Genomic DNA, 16680 nt, shown 5'->3' on the forward strand with positions numbered 1-16680 from the left:
GTGCACGTGCAGGATCATGTGATATGTACATGTTTAGTTTCATAGGAAATTGCCAGAATGATTTCCAGAGCCTTACCATTTCATATTCCTAACAGCATTGTATGAGATACCTGTTTTTTCCACATCCTTGTGAACATTTGGTATTACTGTGTTTTTATTTTAGCCATTCTAATAGGTGTACAATGATAGCTTAGCTTATTGTGGTTTTAATTTGCATTTCCATAGTGACTAATGATGTTGAACATTGTTTTTCATGTTCTTTGCCATCTGTGTATTCATTTTGGTGAAATTTGCTCATTTTCTAATGGAATCTATTTTTTTCCTTTTTCTTGGAGACAGGGTCTCACTCTGTTACCTAGGTTGGAGCATAGTGTCGCAATTATGTCTCGCTGAAAATCTGACATGGACTCAAGTGATCCTCCTGCCTCAGCCTCCTGAGTATCCAGGACGACAGATGTGCACCACCATTCCCGACTACTAATTTTTAAATTATTTTTAGAGATGGGGTCTCACTCTGTTGCTCATGCTTGTCTTAAATTCCTGGCCTCACGTGATGCTCTCACCTCAGTCTCCCAAAGTGCTGGGAATAGAGGTGTGAACCACTGTGCCCAGCCTTCTAATGGAATCTTTAAGTCTTTTTTTACTGTTGAATTTTGAGAGTTTCTTTTCCTTCTCTGTCTCCTCCTAGCAAGTCCTTTTGCCCAGACTGGAGTGCAGTGACATGATTGTAGCTCACTGCAGCCTTGAACTCCTGGGCTCAAGTGATCCTCCCATCTCAGCCTCTCAAATAGCTAAGACTGCAGGCATGTGCCGCCACACCTGGCTAATTATTTATTTATTTATTTTTGTAGAGACTGGGTCTCGTAATGTTGCCTAGGCTGGTCTCAAAATCCTAGCCTCAAGTGATCCTCTCGCCTCAACTTCCCAAAGTGCTGGGATTACAGGCATGAGCCACCATGCTGGGCCAGCTTGTCTATATCTATGAAAAATCTTCTGGGATTTTGATAGTAATTACATTAAATCTATAGATAACTGGGGAAAATTGACATATTTATTATATTGGGTTTTCCAATCACTGAGCACTGCGTGTATCTCCACATTTTCAGACCTTTGCAAGCTTTCTTTCATTAAGTTTTATGAAAAGGATTGTACTTACAAACTCTCAGTGGCTTCATCCTGGTAGAGAACAGGAATGCTGCTTGCTCTGTGCACTCTGCAGCCTCAGTTTTCTCAGTTGTGGTGACAGCTTTCTCATAAGCTCATGGTAAATATTTAAGGAGATGCTGAATGCCTGAGTCCTGCCTCCAGCATATGTGCTTTTCTCCTTAACTTCCCACTCATTACCTGTTGGGTCTTGAGTCTTCATCTGTGAACCCACATAGGATAATAGTGGGACTGACTTCCAAGGGGTTGTTGTGAGGAGTGGGTATGAGAATTCAAGTTAGGCACCAAGGAGACTGCTGGACACAGTAGGGGTACCATAAGCAGTAGCTGTTATTACCCTATGATTGTCGTGAGGTGAAACTATAATTTCTTCCTTTCACTGAGAGAAAATTGTCAAGCAGCTGGTCCAAAGAGCATAAGCAGCACAAGGCAGGTAGCAGGATGTTGCTGAAGGTTTGGGACAGTGGAGCAGGTTTATTTTAGCACATCAGACAACACAAAAGAGAGTCTCAGAACCATGTGCATGCTATGACCCAACTTTTATAGAAAAAGAACAAGAATAGTTATGTTTGTGTTTTTGTAAAAGCAGATCTGGAAGAACACACCCCATACCAGACTGTGGGGAGCTGGGGAACTTTCACTTCTACTTTTTACCCTTTCTGTGTTTGAAAGTTATTTTTTGGTACAGGTCTGGTGGATCATGCCTGTAATCCCAGTACTTTGGGAGGCCGAGGTGGGCAGATCAATTGAGGTCAGCCTGGCCAACAAGGCAAAACCGCATGTCTACTAAAAATACAACATAATATTAGCTGGGCATGGTGGTGTGTACCTGTATAGGGAGGCTGAGGCAAGAGAATTGCTTGAACCCAGGAGGCGGAGGTTGCAGTGAGCCAAGATCACGCCACTGCACTCCAGCCTGGGCGACAGAGTGAGACTTTGTCACAAGAAAGAAAAGTTGTTTCTTTTTAGTTGAGTGTGTGCTACACTAAACATGTTCAAAAATTTATCACTTTTCAAAAGAAGACATATATGAAGCCAACAAACATATGAAAAAATGCTCATCATCACTGTTTATTAGAGAAATGCAAATCAAAACTACATTGAGATACCATCTGATGCCAGTTAGAATGACGATCATTAAAAAATCTGGAGACAACAGATGCTGGAGAGGATGTGGAGAAATAGGAACACTTTTACACTGTTGGTGAGAGTGTAAATTAGTTCAACCATTGTGGAAGACAATGTGGCAATTCCTCAAGGATCTAGAAATAGAAATACCATTTGACCCAGCAATCCCATTACTGGGTATATACTCAAAGGATTATAAATCATTCTATTATAAAGACACATGAACACGTATGTTCATTGTGGCACTTGTTTACAATAGCAAAGACCTGGAACCAACCCAAATGCCCATCGATGATAGACTGGACAAGGAACATGTGGCACATATACACCATGGAATACTATGCAGCCATAAAAAGGATGAGTTCATGTCCTTTGTAGGACTTTCAACCTTTGACATGGTTGAATCTGGAAGCCATAATTCTCAGCAAACTGACACAAGAGAAAATAAAACACCTTATGTTCTAACTCATAAGTGGGTGTTGAACAATGAGGACACATGGACACAGGGAGGGGAGCATCACACACTGGGATCTGTTGGCGGGGTGCAGGGGAGGGACAGTGGGGATAGTGGGGACATTGGGGAGGGATAACATTGGGAGAAATGCCAGATTTGGGTGATGGGGGGATGGAGGCAGCAAACCACATTGCCATGTATGTACCTATGCAACAATCCTGCATGATCTGCACATGTACCCCAGAACCTAAAGTACAAAAAAAAAAAAATTAATTGAATTTTTTTTTTTTTGAGACAGGGTCTTACTTTGTCACCGAGGCTTGAGTATAGTGGCATGATCATAGCTCACTGCAGCCTCAACCTCCTGGGCTCAAGTGATTCTCTTGCCTCAGCTCCCTGAGCAGCTAGGACTACAGGCATGTGCCACCAAGCCTGGCTAATTTTTTCATTTTTATTTTTTGTAGAGATGGGGTCTTGCTGTGTTGCCCAGGATGGTCTCGAACTCTTGGCCTCAAGCAATCCTCAGTCTCCCAAAATGTTGGGATCATAGGTGTGAGCCCCTGTGCCTGGCCAAATTTTTTTTTTGAAAGGCTAACCAATAAAAAATGAACCAAATTTACAAGAACAAAACAGCCCCATCAAAAAGTGGCCAAAGGATATGAACAGACACTTCTCAAAAGAAGACATTTTTGTGGTTAACAAACATACCAAAAAAACCTCATCATCACTGGTCATTAGAGAAATGCAAATCAAAACCGCAATGAGATATCATCTCATGCCAGTTAGAATGGCGATCATTAAAAAGTCAGGAGACAACAGATGTTGGAGAGGATGTGGAGAAATAGGAACACTTTTACACTGTTGGTGGGAGTGTAAATTAGTTCAACTACTGTGGAAGACAGTGTGGCAATTCCTCAAGAATCTAGAAATAGAAATACCATTTGACCCAGCAATCCCATTACTGGGTATATACCCAAAGGATTATAAATCATTCTACTATAAAGACACATGCACATGTATGTTTATTGTGGCACTATTTACGATAGCAAAGACTTGGAACCAACTGAAGTGCCCATCAATGATGGACTGGATAAAGAAAATGTGGCACATATACACAGTGGAATACTATGCAGCCATAAAGAAGGATGAGTTCATGTCCTTTGCAGGGACATGGATGAATCTGGAAACCATCATTCCTGGCAAACTAACACAGGAACAGAAAACGAAAGACCACATGTTTTCACTAATAAGTAGGAGTTGAACAGTGAGAACGCATGGACACAGGGAGGGGAACATCACACACCGGGGCCTTTTGGGGGTTGGGGGTCCAGGGGAGGGATAGCATTAGAAGAAATACCTAATGTAGATGATGGGTTGATGGGTGCAGCAAACCGCCATGGCATGTGTATACCTACGTAACAAACCTGCACATTCTGCACATGTATCTCAGAAATTAAAATTAAAAAAGGGGGAAAAAGTTTAAAAAATTAACCAATCAGGAAAGTACACAGAAGAACAGTAGGACAATTTCTCTTCCTTTGAGCTTCCTGCCTGACCCTTGGGCTTCGTCACTTCTTTGGCTTACCAGCTCCCATCCTTCAAAGTTTCTGAGTTGTTATTCTGTGGAGAATTTGAGCTACTCTCTTTCTTTAGACCCAGGCCATCTAAGGTGGGTCCAGAGAGCCTCACTCACCTCCCCAACTAAGCAAGCATACCTGGAGGTAAGCAAGCATACCTGGAGGTGTGTTCTTCATGCAAGGGCAGTTTCTGCTCTGAGAGAATTTAATTTGGTTAGCTCAATTAAAGGGGTTATATTCTTTTCCCTTTCACATGGGAGAAAGTAGCTGAAGTCTACTGACCAATGAAATTCTCTGTGAAGAGTCTGGGAGGGAGGGTTTAGATAATTCATCTACAAGGGTGCTCAGAGAGTTTGGAGAGAAGCAATTGGTGTCGTTATGATGGCATTCTACAGCACAGTACTTGCATTGCACCAGGCACTCTTTAAAAAACTCTGCAAGTGTTCATTCATTTAATTCTAACCACAACCCTGCAAGGGACTTCCTGTTATTGTCCACATTTTACCAAAGAGGAAGCTGAAGCAGGGAGGTTAACTACCTTGACCAAGTGCCTTTCCTCCTTTGAGGAAAAGGAGCCAAAGGTTCAGCCATGACCAAATCATATCCCTCTTCTCATCCAACCACCCAACCATTCCACAGGTAGCCTGACCAGCCACTTTTATACAAAGCACAGTATTCAGATTGGAATAAAAATATATCTCCTTCACTCCCTGCTCTGAGAGGTGTTTCCTCTCAGACTTCCAGGAGCTGGATTGAGGAAAATGGCTTAGTTGGTACAGTATAACAAAATGTCCTGCTTGTTGAAACTGAATTTGTGATTATCTTCTTTTTCATCAAGAAGTCATTGAGGGGTGTTGTATCCCTATAAAAGGAGAATTTAGGGTAGCCAAATAAAAAGGGTGTAATGTAGTCTCATTACAGGAAAAGAAAGTGTGAGCAGCCTTTTAGTAGTTGATTGCCTCAAGATGTGGCATTCAGCCAGGGTGAAGGGAAAGTGGTTGGGGCTGCGGATCTGGAGGTTTACAGAAGCCTGTATCCATCTTGAGACTCAATTACGCTGTTGGTCTTCAGCCAGAGAAGTGTCTGCATCTACTGAGAGTAAAAAGTATTGCTGTGATCATTGGTTACCTCTGTTCTCAAAGGTGTGCCAGGTTTGGAGGGCTCACTTCTGCCCAGTGTTTTGGGGGCAAACCTTCCCAGGCAGTTGGCCTCATTGTAGTTAGAACCTCTCCATTTCTACACTTCAGAAATGATGCCTGAGAATCTTCAGGTCACCTGGATACATGTTTCCCCAGCATCACTCCCTGGACACTGAAGAAAGAGGAAATCAGCAGACATCTAACAGGGAGAGGTTGTTCTTTTAGCATTGCAGCTATTTCCAGGCAGTGGGGAAGTACTCAAGTACCTGTAGTCAGGCAGATTAGCCATACCTAAAGTCAGGGATGGAAGAGAATAGACTTTGCTATATCAGTTAGCAATAATAGTCCAGGCAAAGGCTAGAAGTGGTGGCTCTTGCCTGTAATCCTAGCACGTTGGGAGGCCGAGGTGAGCAGATCACCTGATGTCAGAAGTTCGAGACCAGCCTGGCCAATATGGTAAAACCCCATCTCTACTAAAAATACAAAAATTAGCTGGGCATGGTGGTGGGCACCTGTAATCCCAGCTACTTGGGAGGCTGAGGCATGAGAATCGATTGAACCCGGGAGGCAGAGATTGCAGTGAGCCAAGATCATCCCACTGCACTCCAGCCTGGGCAATAGAGTGAGACTCAGTCTCAAAAAAAAAAAAAAAAAAAAAGTCCAGGTGAGAGGTTATCATGGCTCACACTAGGGTGATGACAAAGGAAATGCAAAGAGATGGATCAATGCAAGAACTAATCTAGAGGTAGAACAATGGGACTTACTGACATGGATGGTGAAGGAGAGTTCAGAGGCAGCACCCATCTTGAGATTTGATTGAACAATTGGTAAATGATGGTGCCATTCACTGAAAGAGAGGAAACTAAAGAAGGAACAGGTTTTCATGACCTGTTATGATTCCATTTAGTTTGAGTTGCCTATTATAATTCCAAGTGGATGTGGGGAGTAAAAAATGGGTTGTATGAATCTGGAGTTCATAGAAGAGGTCAGGGTTGAATGTGTAAATTTGGGAAATGGTATGAAATTCCACAGAAATTGGTAATACAACATGTAGAACTGAACGATCATGAAAAATCTGTTTTTCAGCCAAGCTTGTAGAATGCAACTCAAGCAGTACTCAAAAGAAAAGTTAATGCCAAAGTGCATATATTTATAAAAAAGAAGACTGAAAATGTATGTAGTAAATGTCCAATATAGTTTAGGTAAGGTAGAAGGGAGGATCTAATGAAGAATAGAAAATAATGAAAGAGAAAACAAATATTAGAAAAATCAGCTAAACTAAAATAAATTTATACAAAAAACTAATAAACCTCTGGAGAAATGGACTCAGAATAAAGAAATGCACCAATAAAAAATATTTGGAATATGTGCTAAATGCCACTGAATTGTACACTTTAAAACGGTCAAATGGTGAATTTTTTGTTTGTTTGTTTTTTGAGACGGAGTCTCACACTGTCACCTGGGCTGGAGTGCAATGGTGCAATCTAGGCTCACTGCAACCTTTGCCTCCCAGGTTCATGTAATTCTCCTGCCTCAGACTCCAGAGTAGCTGGGATTACAGGCACACACCACCATACCCAGGCTAATTTTTTGTATTTTTAGTAGAGACAGGGTTTTACTATGTTGGCCAGACTGGTCTCGAACTCCTGACCTTGTGATCCACCTGCCTCAGCCTCCTAAAGCAAATGGTGAATTTTATGTAACTTTTACCCCAATAAAAATTTTGGAACAAAAAGGGGAGATAGAACTATGGGTAGAATACAGAAGAATTGGGCCAGGCCTGGTGATTCACACCTGTAATTCCAGCACTTTGGGAGACTAATGAGGTAGTATCACTTGAGGCCAGGAGTTCGAGACCAGCCTGGGCAACAGAGTGCAATTGCCATCTCTACCAAACAAGCAAACAAAAGAATATAGAAGAATCATAACATTTGATGTGATGTCTAGTAATTGCTTTAAAATACTTCATCAAAATGTGGGGGATTATAGATGAGACAAGTTATGTAACATATTGATAATTCTTGAAGCTGGGTGATGGTTACATGGGGATTCATCTCATTTTCTGTAATTTTGTGTGGGTTTGAAAAGTTCCATTGAAAATGTTAAAAACAACCCCATCCTCCTGCCAAATCATTTGAAAACTTAATTTGGGGAGTTTCTTAGAACTGAGTTGACCTTTAAATATTATTAAGTATTAAAGTTTCTAGTAGCTCAGAGTTAAAGGGTATTCCCACCAAATTAAGAGTTGAGGAAGGGCCCTGAATGTGAGCCAGAGCTACTAAAGTAGGATGTGCCACAAGGGCACCTCTCCTTCTGCTCTGGTTTCTGTGAAACATAGTGCTTGTTTCAGCAATGTCACCTCTAGGAATGTATCCTCAAGAAATAATTGTTCACATGTGCAAACCTGTATGTAAATAAGGGTGCTGTTCTGAGTGAGTTTATAACAGTGAAACAATGGAAACAAGATAATGACTGACTCTAAAGACGCTGGCTTAATAAATCATGGATACAAGTAAATAATTGGATTTAATGCAGTTATGAAAAATAATCTAAACACCTTGGACCTCAGTTGCCTGTTTTTTTTTTTTTTTTTGGAGACAGAGTTTTGCTCTTGTTGCCCAGGCTGGAGTGCAATGGTGTGATCTCAGCTCACTGCAACCTCTGCCTCCCAGGTTCAAGTGATTCTCCTGCCTCAGCCTCCCAACTAGCTAGGATTACAGATGCCCATGACCATGCCCAGCTAATGTTTTGTATTTATAGTAGAGATGGTGTTTCGCCAGGTTGGTCAAGCTGGTGTGGAACTCCCGACCTCAGGTGATCCGCCTGCCTTGGCCTTCCAAAGTGCTGGGATTACAGGCGTGAGCCACCATGCCTGGTCAGTTCCCTGGTTTTTAAATGAAGAAAGCCAAAGGAGAATTGTTTTCCTCAACTAGTTTTAGGAAGCCAGCAAATCTTTGATACCAAAATCTCATAAAGACATTATACAGAAAGGAAAATTACAGGTGAATCTCTCTTATAGACATAGATCTAAAAATCCTAAACAAAATATTAGCAAATTGATTCCAGCCATATATAACAACTGTAATAAATCAGGACCAAATCTTGTTTATTCCAGGAATGGCTGATTGGTTTATTATTGGAAAACCAAATAATGTAATTTAACATTTTAAATAATAAATGGGGGAAAAGTATATGATAATTTTAATAGATACAGAAAAAGCATTTCATTAAATTCATCATCCATTGATTATTTTAAAAACTTATGGTAAAATAGGAATAAGAGTAGAATATCTCTTCTCACCACTTCTTGTACTCTAGGTCCCAGTCAATGCAGTAAGGTAAGAAAAAAGAAATGTATATGGATTGGTAAAGAATAAATAAAACTGCCATCATTTGCAGATGATATGCTTATGTATGCAGAAAATTCTAAGGAAGCTACAGATAAAAATTTGAATTATTAAGAGAGATTAGCAAAGTCAGTATACAATATCAACATCAAAAGGCCGGTTATATTTCTATATAACATCAACATGCACGTAGAAAATGAAATTTGAACCAATATTTTATTTATAGTAGCATATACAATCAAGTACCTTGAACTAAATGTAATAATAGATGTACAAAACCTCAGGCAAAAGTTATGAAGCTTTGTTGACAGTGTCAAGTGTTTGTGAGGATGTGGAGCAACAGGAACTCACAAACACTGATGGTAGAAGTGGGAATTGGTATAACTGTGGTATGTACTTCAGTGGTATCTAGTGAAATTAAAAATATACATAATCTATGAGCCAGCAATTCCTCTCCTACATATATACCTTGTGTGTGCACATATGTACCAGGAGACATTAAACACATGTTCGTAGCAACATTTTTCATAATTGTCCCAAACTGGAAACAACCCAAATGTCCATAGTCAGTAAAATGATAAATAATTTCTTGTAAAGTCATAGAATGGAAAGCTGTAACGCAACACTAAGAATGAGGAACCAATGCTACATGCAACCAGGTTGAATCTCAGAAGCATAATTGTAAGGGAAATGAGCTGGATATAGAAGGATATATGCATTATAGTTCTATTTATATAAAGCTCAAGAAACAATAGTGTTTGGAGATCTATATTTGAGTGGTAAAGCTATAAAGAAAAGTCAGAAAGCAACAGCCAAAACTGTCAAGAGAGTGTGTTTTTGTTTTGTTTTTAGGAGAGAAAGGAGAGAGGTTGTGATTGGGCAGGGACTCACCGGAATTTCTGGATTTCTGGTGTGTTTTTTTTCTTGATCTTTATGGTGATTTGCTTTATAATACTTTTTAAGCTGCACTTTTACATTTTATGCACATCTCCCCCCACCATGATTACAGTGTTTTAGAATGTGGAGATGTTAAGATACACCTCAGGGATTGTCGTGGGAATGAAATGAAGTATAAAGCCACGTAGAGCTCTTAGAATATGCCCGGCACTTTGTAAGACCTTAAGAAATGTTAGCTATCTAAACAAAATGCAGATTTGCTGTTATTATTGCTTCTCTTACTTGTTGCCAGCCCTGCCCCCTTTCCATCATATTTGTTGCCAATGTTTCTCAGCTTACTGTTGGTATTTTATTTCTGTTAACACTGTCTTCTGAATTAACGATCTTTTCCTTTATACTTTCTTTCCTTACTCTTAACCATAGAAGGTTCCCTCCAACCCAGAGATTTAATATGTATTGTATTGCAGCTTTAAAAGGGGTTGCTTTTGAACATTTGGTTTTTTTATTCCTTTTACAAAAACAAAGTATATAATTAAAGAATTAGTACATAATTGCATAAAATCTACATTTAATTCTCAAATTTATCTGGGATTCATATTTAGTGTCATGAGAGAAAGGAAACTGACCTTTTTTTCCAGTCAGATAATGAAGTTCCCCCTGTACCACAAATTGAACAACGTATCTCTCCTCTACTCACTGTTGCAGCTGTCTCCTCTTGCATACATTAAATTCACAACCATTTGCAACAAAAGCATAGACTGGAAACTTGGCACTTGTACTGAATGTGATAATGCAACTCTGAAGGGAGAGGGGATGGTTGCCAGGCAGCAGGAGGGTAGCTGCAACAAGGAGAGAATGTGAAAGAAAGGTGGAAAAAGCTTGTGTCAAACAAGTATTCCTTAAAGGTTGCATCCTTGTGTGTGGCGCACAAGCCACTTGCTGTTATGACATTTGACTAATTATGTCTGTTGACCTCGCTTTCCTCGTGTATCAACTCTATATAATAATTATGCCTACCTCATATGATGCTGTGCACATGATGGCTAACTCAAGTACGGAACACAGGCTTTGGGATCAGTCAGTCTAGTGTCTTATCCTTGACTCTACCACTAAATAGCCACATGACCCTAAGTAAGTTTCCTAACTTCCCAGCCTATTTCATCATCTGAAATATGTGTCAGTTAATAGTAATTAAATTAATAGCAAATTAGAAATAGAAAGTAATACTTAAGGGAATTGCTATGAAAAGCTAATAATGAATTTAAAGGCTTGGCACTGGGTGCCTGGCACATAATAAGCTTGGAATAAATCACACTTGCAGTGATTTTAATTTTTATTGCTATTGTGGAAGGATCAGGAAGGGAAAGAATATTCAGCAAAAGAGACTGAGAAGTAGGCATCGAAAAGATCTGGGAGAAGGAAACCATGAGACGGGTGTCATGGAAACAAGGGAAAATAGTATCAAGAAGGAGGGAGATAATGCAAAAGGAGGTCATTCAAAGGCTGGTTTCTTCTGACAAGACAAAAGAGCAATTTTCATCTCTTAGTGACTAATGAGAATGAAGGGAGAAAGGAAAGGGAAAAGCAATAATTATAAATAAAGGGTATTGAACACAACATTTTCTAAAAGCCTTCTTCCTCTTAACCCTGTAGTCACCTCAGGTCTGCTACGTCTTCCAATTAAGGAAAATACATACTTCTTAAATAAAGGTAAGCCAGCGTGACACAAAATGAAATAAAAAGTATCACTTTTGCATCATTTTGGTGAAATAAAAATTTAGACAGTTTCAGGTTTACACAGTGGAGGAGATGATGATGGGGGAAGGAAAGAGGATGAATTACAGAGCAGGATTTCAAAGTAATGATTTTGAACCTTCAAGCTAACTCCAGTAAAAAGGTGGTAGGTGTAGCATTTATTCCTCTTTTCACTCTACCTGGTTTCAGAAAGAAATTCTGACAGCATATCTAGGTAAATCATTCAATAGCATTTATAGAGTGAATTTTAAAAAAAAGGTGAGCAGGAAGTAGAACTAGATTCTAATCTGGGAGAGATGAGTGGGAAAATCCCCTCCAAGGATAGATTTTGGGAGAGGTAGGGAGGAATAAGGGGTTGTAAGAGCCAGGTAGTGTTGGGGGCCCCTGTGGCTTTGGGGGCCTGAATAAGCTGCCTCCTGCCTGGGTGGTGGGGTCCTCTTTGCTTATGGAGAGATGGAGGTGGCTACCAGGGACCAGAGGTGTCCCAGAGGGATGCAAAGTGTGGGCCTCTTGAACCTTTGCTTCTGCTCAGTTCTCAGCTAAAGGGTCAGAGGCAGAGGGCCCTCCCAGTCTATTGGCCATAAGCATTAAGGAGGCTGAGGCTCAAGGCCATCATGGAATGTGAGGTGGTGAAGGGCAGAGCACAGGAGGCTGAGCCTCCATTTCCCTCCACCAAGAGGTGAGTGTGGCTCCACGGGAAGGGAGTGGTGGTAAAGTGAGATTGTGGGGAAATGAATGGAGCAAGGGGGATAGGAATGAGATTGTGGGGATATGGATGAAGCAGGCGGGATCTGAATGGGGTTGTGGGGATATGGATGGAGCAGGGGGGATAGGAATGAAACTGGGGATACAGATGGAGCAGAGGGGATCTGAATAAGGTTGTGGGGATATGGATGAAGCAGCGGGGATAAGAATGAAACTGTGGGCATATGGATTGAGCAGAGGGGATAGGAATGAAATTGTGGGGATATGGATGGAGCAGGAGTATAGGAATGGGATTGTGGGGATGTGGATGAAGCAAGGGAAAGGTGCCAGGGAAGAGGAGAGCTGGGCGTGATTCTGGAAGGAGAGCACTCCTAGGCAGATTCTGGGCCTGGCAGCCCCGGGAAGGCTGCATTAGGCTTCTTGCAGTTTGTGGCTTCTACTCCTCCCTGGGAGCCTCAGCCTGGATCCTTTTGCCCCCATCAGCCTGCTAGCCTAATTAGATCCCAACCTCCACTCCCCCAACCACATAGCCCAGGGTTCTGTTTGAAATCAGTGGGTCTGCAGTTCCTGCTAGGCCTCCTCTACCTGTCACTGTAGATGGGAGCCTTCCAGCCTGGCTGTCATGTCCCTCCCCTTCTCCCCTGTCCTCCTGTCCTCCACCTACATAGCTCCATGCTCCTTTCTCTGAGGTGCCAGCTCTGGCTGCTGCATGTCCTGTCTCCTCAGCCCAGGGACCCCCTCTTCCCTCCCCAGCAATCTCCCTCAGGTCCTCAGGTCTGCATGCGTTTCACTCCACTTCTTGCCTTAAACGAAATCATTTCCCCTGTCCCTTGCCAGTGTTGATCTCTTCATGAGGATAGGGACTACTGTAGCTACAAGAAACTTGGGACCCTCAGGGATGGAGGTCACATGTCATCTTTTATCACCCTCCAATCTGAGGTCAAGAGATCGGGCAGGAGTAGTTGTCCCTTCCCAATACAAACAGGAATGGAGCCTCTGGAATACCCATTTTCAGTTTTTGTCACCCCTGTTCCCCATCTGATGTTTCATGACATGTTCAAGAAGAAAGCATTGGAACATTATTAACTCATGGGTGCAGGGATTGGCTCTATGACCCAGGAGACAGGTCAGTTGTGTTAAGGGACTGTTTGGGAGATATTCAGTTCATTTCAGCTTCGTTTCTCCTTTCCTATAAATGAGGTTGATAAAAACCTTTCCTCATGGTATGAGCCCCCCTTATAGCTTCTATATTTAGTTTCATTTTTCTTTATCTTTCTAAAAGTAATATTACCCAGAGGCATGAAATTAGATGTTTATATATATTAATGGACATAGAAGTCCACAAGATATATTATTTGGTGAAAAAAATACACAGTATAGAACAGCAATTATATTTGATCACCTTTACTTATACATATATCTATCTGGGTATACAGGTACAGGGAGATGTCTGGAAGAACATTCACCAAAGGGCTGACAATGGTTACAAAAGGGTGCAGAGTTTCAGGTAATTTGTAATTTAGTTTTTGTATCTTCCTTTATTTTTGAAGATTTAATGAAGAGATGCTCCTATCATAAAAAGCATAAAGTCACCAAATAAATAGACACATGAAGAATAGACCCTTAAGCTGGCAGAGAAGGGAGCAGGAACAGAAGTCACATCATTTTCCTCCATTGTGCTAGTAAGCAAGACCTCTTCTCCTTCCCAAAGGAAAGCTGCTTTGTGGATTAATTCATGCAGTTAGAAACCCACCCTGCACTCCCGTTATTCCCAACACCAGACTCTGAAAACAGTTAAGGATTTTTTTAGGTCTGGGTCTAGATCCTTACTGTGGCTCAGAAGCATCACTGTGCTCTCCAGGGACCTCTTTTGACCTCTCCTCTGTATGTGTCAGCTCCTTCGGGGTGATGATCAGATTCTCAAAAACTGGGCCTTGTTGCTCTCATTGTCACAGGTTTCTTTTGAGTGGCCCTCTTTACCACAATATGAGCAGCGGATTGTGTATTTTCGCTTCCTGACTCTATGAATATTCCCAGGACCATCCTTATATCCGGAACCACCACTGGTAGAAAGAGACTGAGCCCCAGAATTGTTGGGGAAATCAATGACCAGCACTTGATCCAGAGGTCTGGCTCTTCCTCTGAAGGGAGGGGCACTTGTGGGTGTCAGTAGAGGGTCGGGAGACTCCACCAGGACCACATCCTCATTGGAGTCATCAAGGGTATCATCTATTTCAATCACCTTGCAGTTACAGTCAGCACTGCTGATTGCTAATGGCTGGGGGTCCTGAAATGCCACAGGGCTGGCTGACCTCTCCATTATTGGCTCAGACCTTTTCGGCCGCTTCTGTCTAATAAACGCATCATCTCAATCCTCCTCCTCCTCCCTTATCATCTTGATTAACTCCAGGAAATTGGGAAGCCGCTCCTGCTCATTTGCATACATCCTGAGAAGATGCTTAAGCCTGAAGCGCAGGTCTTTATTCAGCTCAGCGCCTAAAAGAAGCTGTTTCAAGCGAGTCTGGTTTGCATCTTTCTCAGCTAGGATGCCTGCCTGAATAGCATTCTGGAGCTGCACCTCTAAACGGATCACATAAAGAGAGGCTTTCTCCCCTTGTGCCTGCAGGGTGTTAACAAATTTACCATGGGCAGTCACACTGCTTTCAGACTCCCCAAACACCAATTTCATGGCCCGCAAGAAATCTGCTACACTTAGGTTGGGGTTGGCAGCCTGAAGCAAACGCACGACCTCCCGGGCAGGGCCCCTGAGGGTTTTCATCAGGCGCTTGAGTTTTTCCTCCTCAGACGTACTCCAATCTGGTAGGACCCCATTGACTTGGCTCAGCCAGTTTTCAAAGATTTCTTTCCCGTGGGCTGGCACTACCCTCCCCGCGAACAACTTCATGTTTCTCTCTGCCATGTTGACCATTAAAGGACCGAGACTCCTCTCCAGAGACCTCAACATGGAATGGGCCCAAGGTGGCAAAGGTGCATTCTGCCTCCGGCTGTTACCCACATGTGCAATGATGCTAGCCATGAGTGACAACGACAAGGTATCTGAATATAAGATGCTTGCACTTTTTGGAAAAGCCTTATCTGCAGGATTCTCCAGAGCAACGATCCTGGGCTTTGCCTGCTTTGTATTTCAGGAGGGACTGTAAAGAAAATAAAAACGGTTAATAAGGCTGTGGGGAGGCAGTCTGCAGTAGCATTCTCCATCTTCCTGAATAACCTTGTAGTGCATTTTATATCTGCCCAGTGCCTTAAAAATACCCTGCAGGAGACTGGCAATTAAGACATTCCAGAGCTAGCAGGTGTCCCTGGACTAGTAGGGTGTTTTTCAGAGCCACATCTGTCCCCTCCTGCCTGCACTCCAGGAGGGGCGAAAACTGTTGCTTCTAATTCAAGATGACATAGTGTTCAGAGCTGATACTGGACCCTCAAAACAGAGCTCAATGGTGTGTGTCACAGATTTATGGTAATAATAACCCATTAACCTCATGGCCTCAGGTCTCAATCACACCTCCTTGTCAACGTTTCCCCTGTTATTTCTCAGATTCTTACGTGAGCTCAGAAACTAGCGTTCGCCTTTATTTTACTTGCAGCCTCTCAACAGGTGCCTGCCACGAGAAAATTAGCCTCTGGGGTACGGCCGACTTTTGTTCACTGGGGGTCGCAGATCCCAGTCCTCAGGGCCTCAAGACTGGGCCACAAAGGAAGAAAACGAAGGATTGGAAGCAGCCTCATCCGAAAACCTGATACTTCCCCTCCACCGCCTCCACTGTCACCAGGCAGGAAATTCCCTCTCCCCTCTTCTAAACAGAAGCCAAAGTGCCTCCTGCCGCCCCCCCTCCCCCCGACCCCCTTACATTTCCTCGGAGAAACAGTCCGCCTACCAGCTCTGTGCAATCAGCCGCACAGAATTCAAGTTCGGATTCGGCTTTGGTGATCTGACAGGGAGAGAGACTAGAAATTGGACAATCTCCCCCCCCTTCCCCATATTCCTTCCCAGGAAGAGATGAGGAGATGAACAACGGGTTCAAGACAGCTTCCGATCATCCCCTCCCGCCCCTTGCCACCTCCCCAAACACCACCCTCCCCACCTCCGACCCCCAACAACACCGCCGCCCACCTCAATCCAGGCAAATCCTAAATCCTACCCAGGTGAACCACAACTCCTTCCTCAGCGCAACCAGGCCATGGGAGTGCTCCATGCCCTGCCTCGCAGTTGCCGAGTCTCCAAACAGGGGCGGCGCTTCCCCGACCCCTCACCGCGCAGGGCAATCGCGCGCTCTTTCTTTACCTGCGCTTCACTGGTGGGCAGCCTGTGCTCCCGCGTCGACAGCTCTGTTTCAACGCCTTCCGGTCCCCGTAGCTCTGCAGGGGAACAGGATCTCTGGCGCCTCCTCGGCCGCTAAACGACCCGGGGCTGCCCGCCCCAGCGAGTCTTTCGCAGGACCGCCCAGCGAGGGGTAGCCGAGTCGAGGCAGCGCGGTTCCCAAGGCAGCCACGGC

At 43.0% G+C, this 16680-nt stretch overlaps 1 protein-coding gene and 1 long non-coding RNA gene across 2 annotated transcripts; one reads left to right on the forward strand and one right to left on the reverse strand.

Moving 5' to 3' along the window:
• Nucleotides 1-3158: 3158 nt before the first annotated feature.
• LOC116531913 lies at nucleotides 3159-6572 on the forward strand. The gene is made up of 2 exons (XR_004260639.1): nucleotides 3159-5428; nucleotides 6052-6572. It is a non-coding gene; the product is annotated as an uncharacterized LOC116531913 (long non-coding RNA).
• A 6899-nt stretch (nucleotides 6573-13471) lies between these two features.
• ZCCHC18 (zinc finger CCHC-type containing 18) lies at nucleotides 13472-16552 on the reverse strand. The gene is given in 5 exon segments (XM_032250938.1): nucleotides 13472-14093; nucleotides 14096-15321; nucleotides 15731-15869; nucleotides 16063-16116; nucleotides 16470-16552. Coding segments are annotated over 2 exon segments (1209 nt in total). The 5' UTR covers nucleotides 15204-15321; nucleotides 15731-15869; nucleotides 16063-16116; nucleotides 16470-16552; the 3' UTR covers nucleotides 13472-13992.
• Between the last annotated feature and the right edge of the window lie 128 nt (nucleotides 16553-16680).

This window comes from Sapajus apella, unplaced genomic scaffold, assembly GCF_009761245.1.
Source record: "Sapajus apella isolate SASKATOON/1434 unplaced genomic scaffold, GSC_monkey_1.0 scaffold73, whole genome shotgun sequence".
NCBI lineage: Eukaryota > Metazoa > Chordata > Mammalia > Primates > Cebidae > Sapajus > Sapajus apella.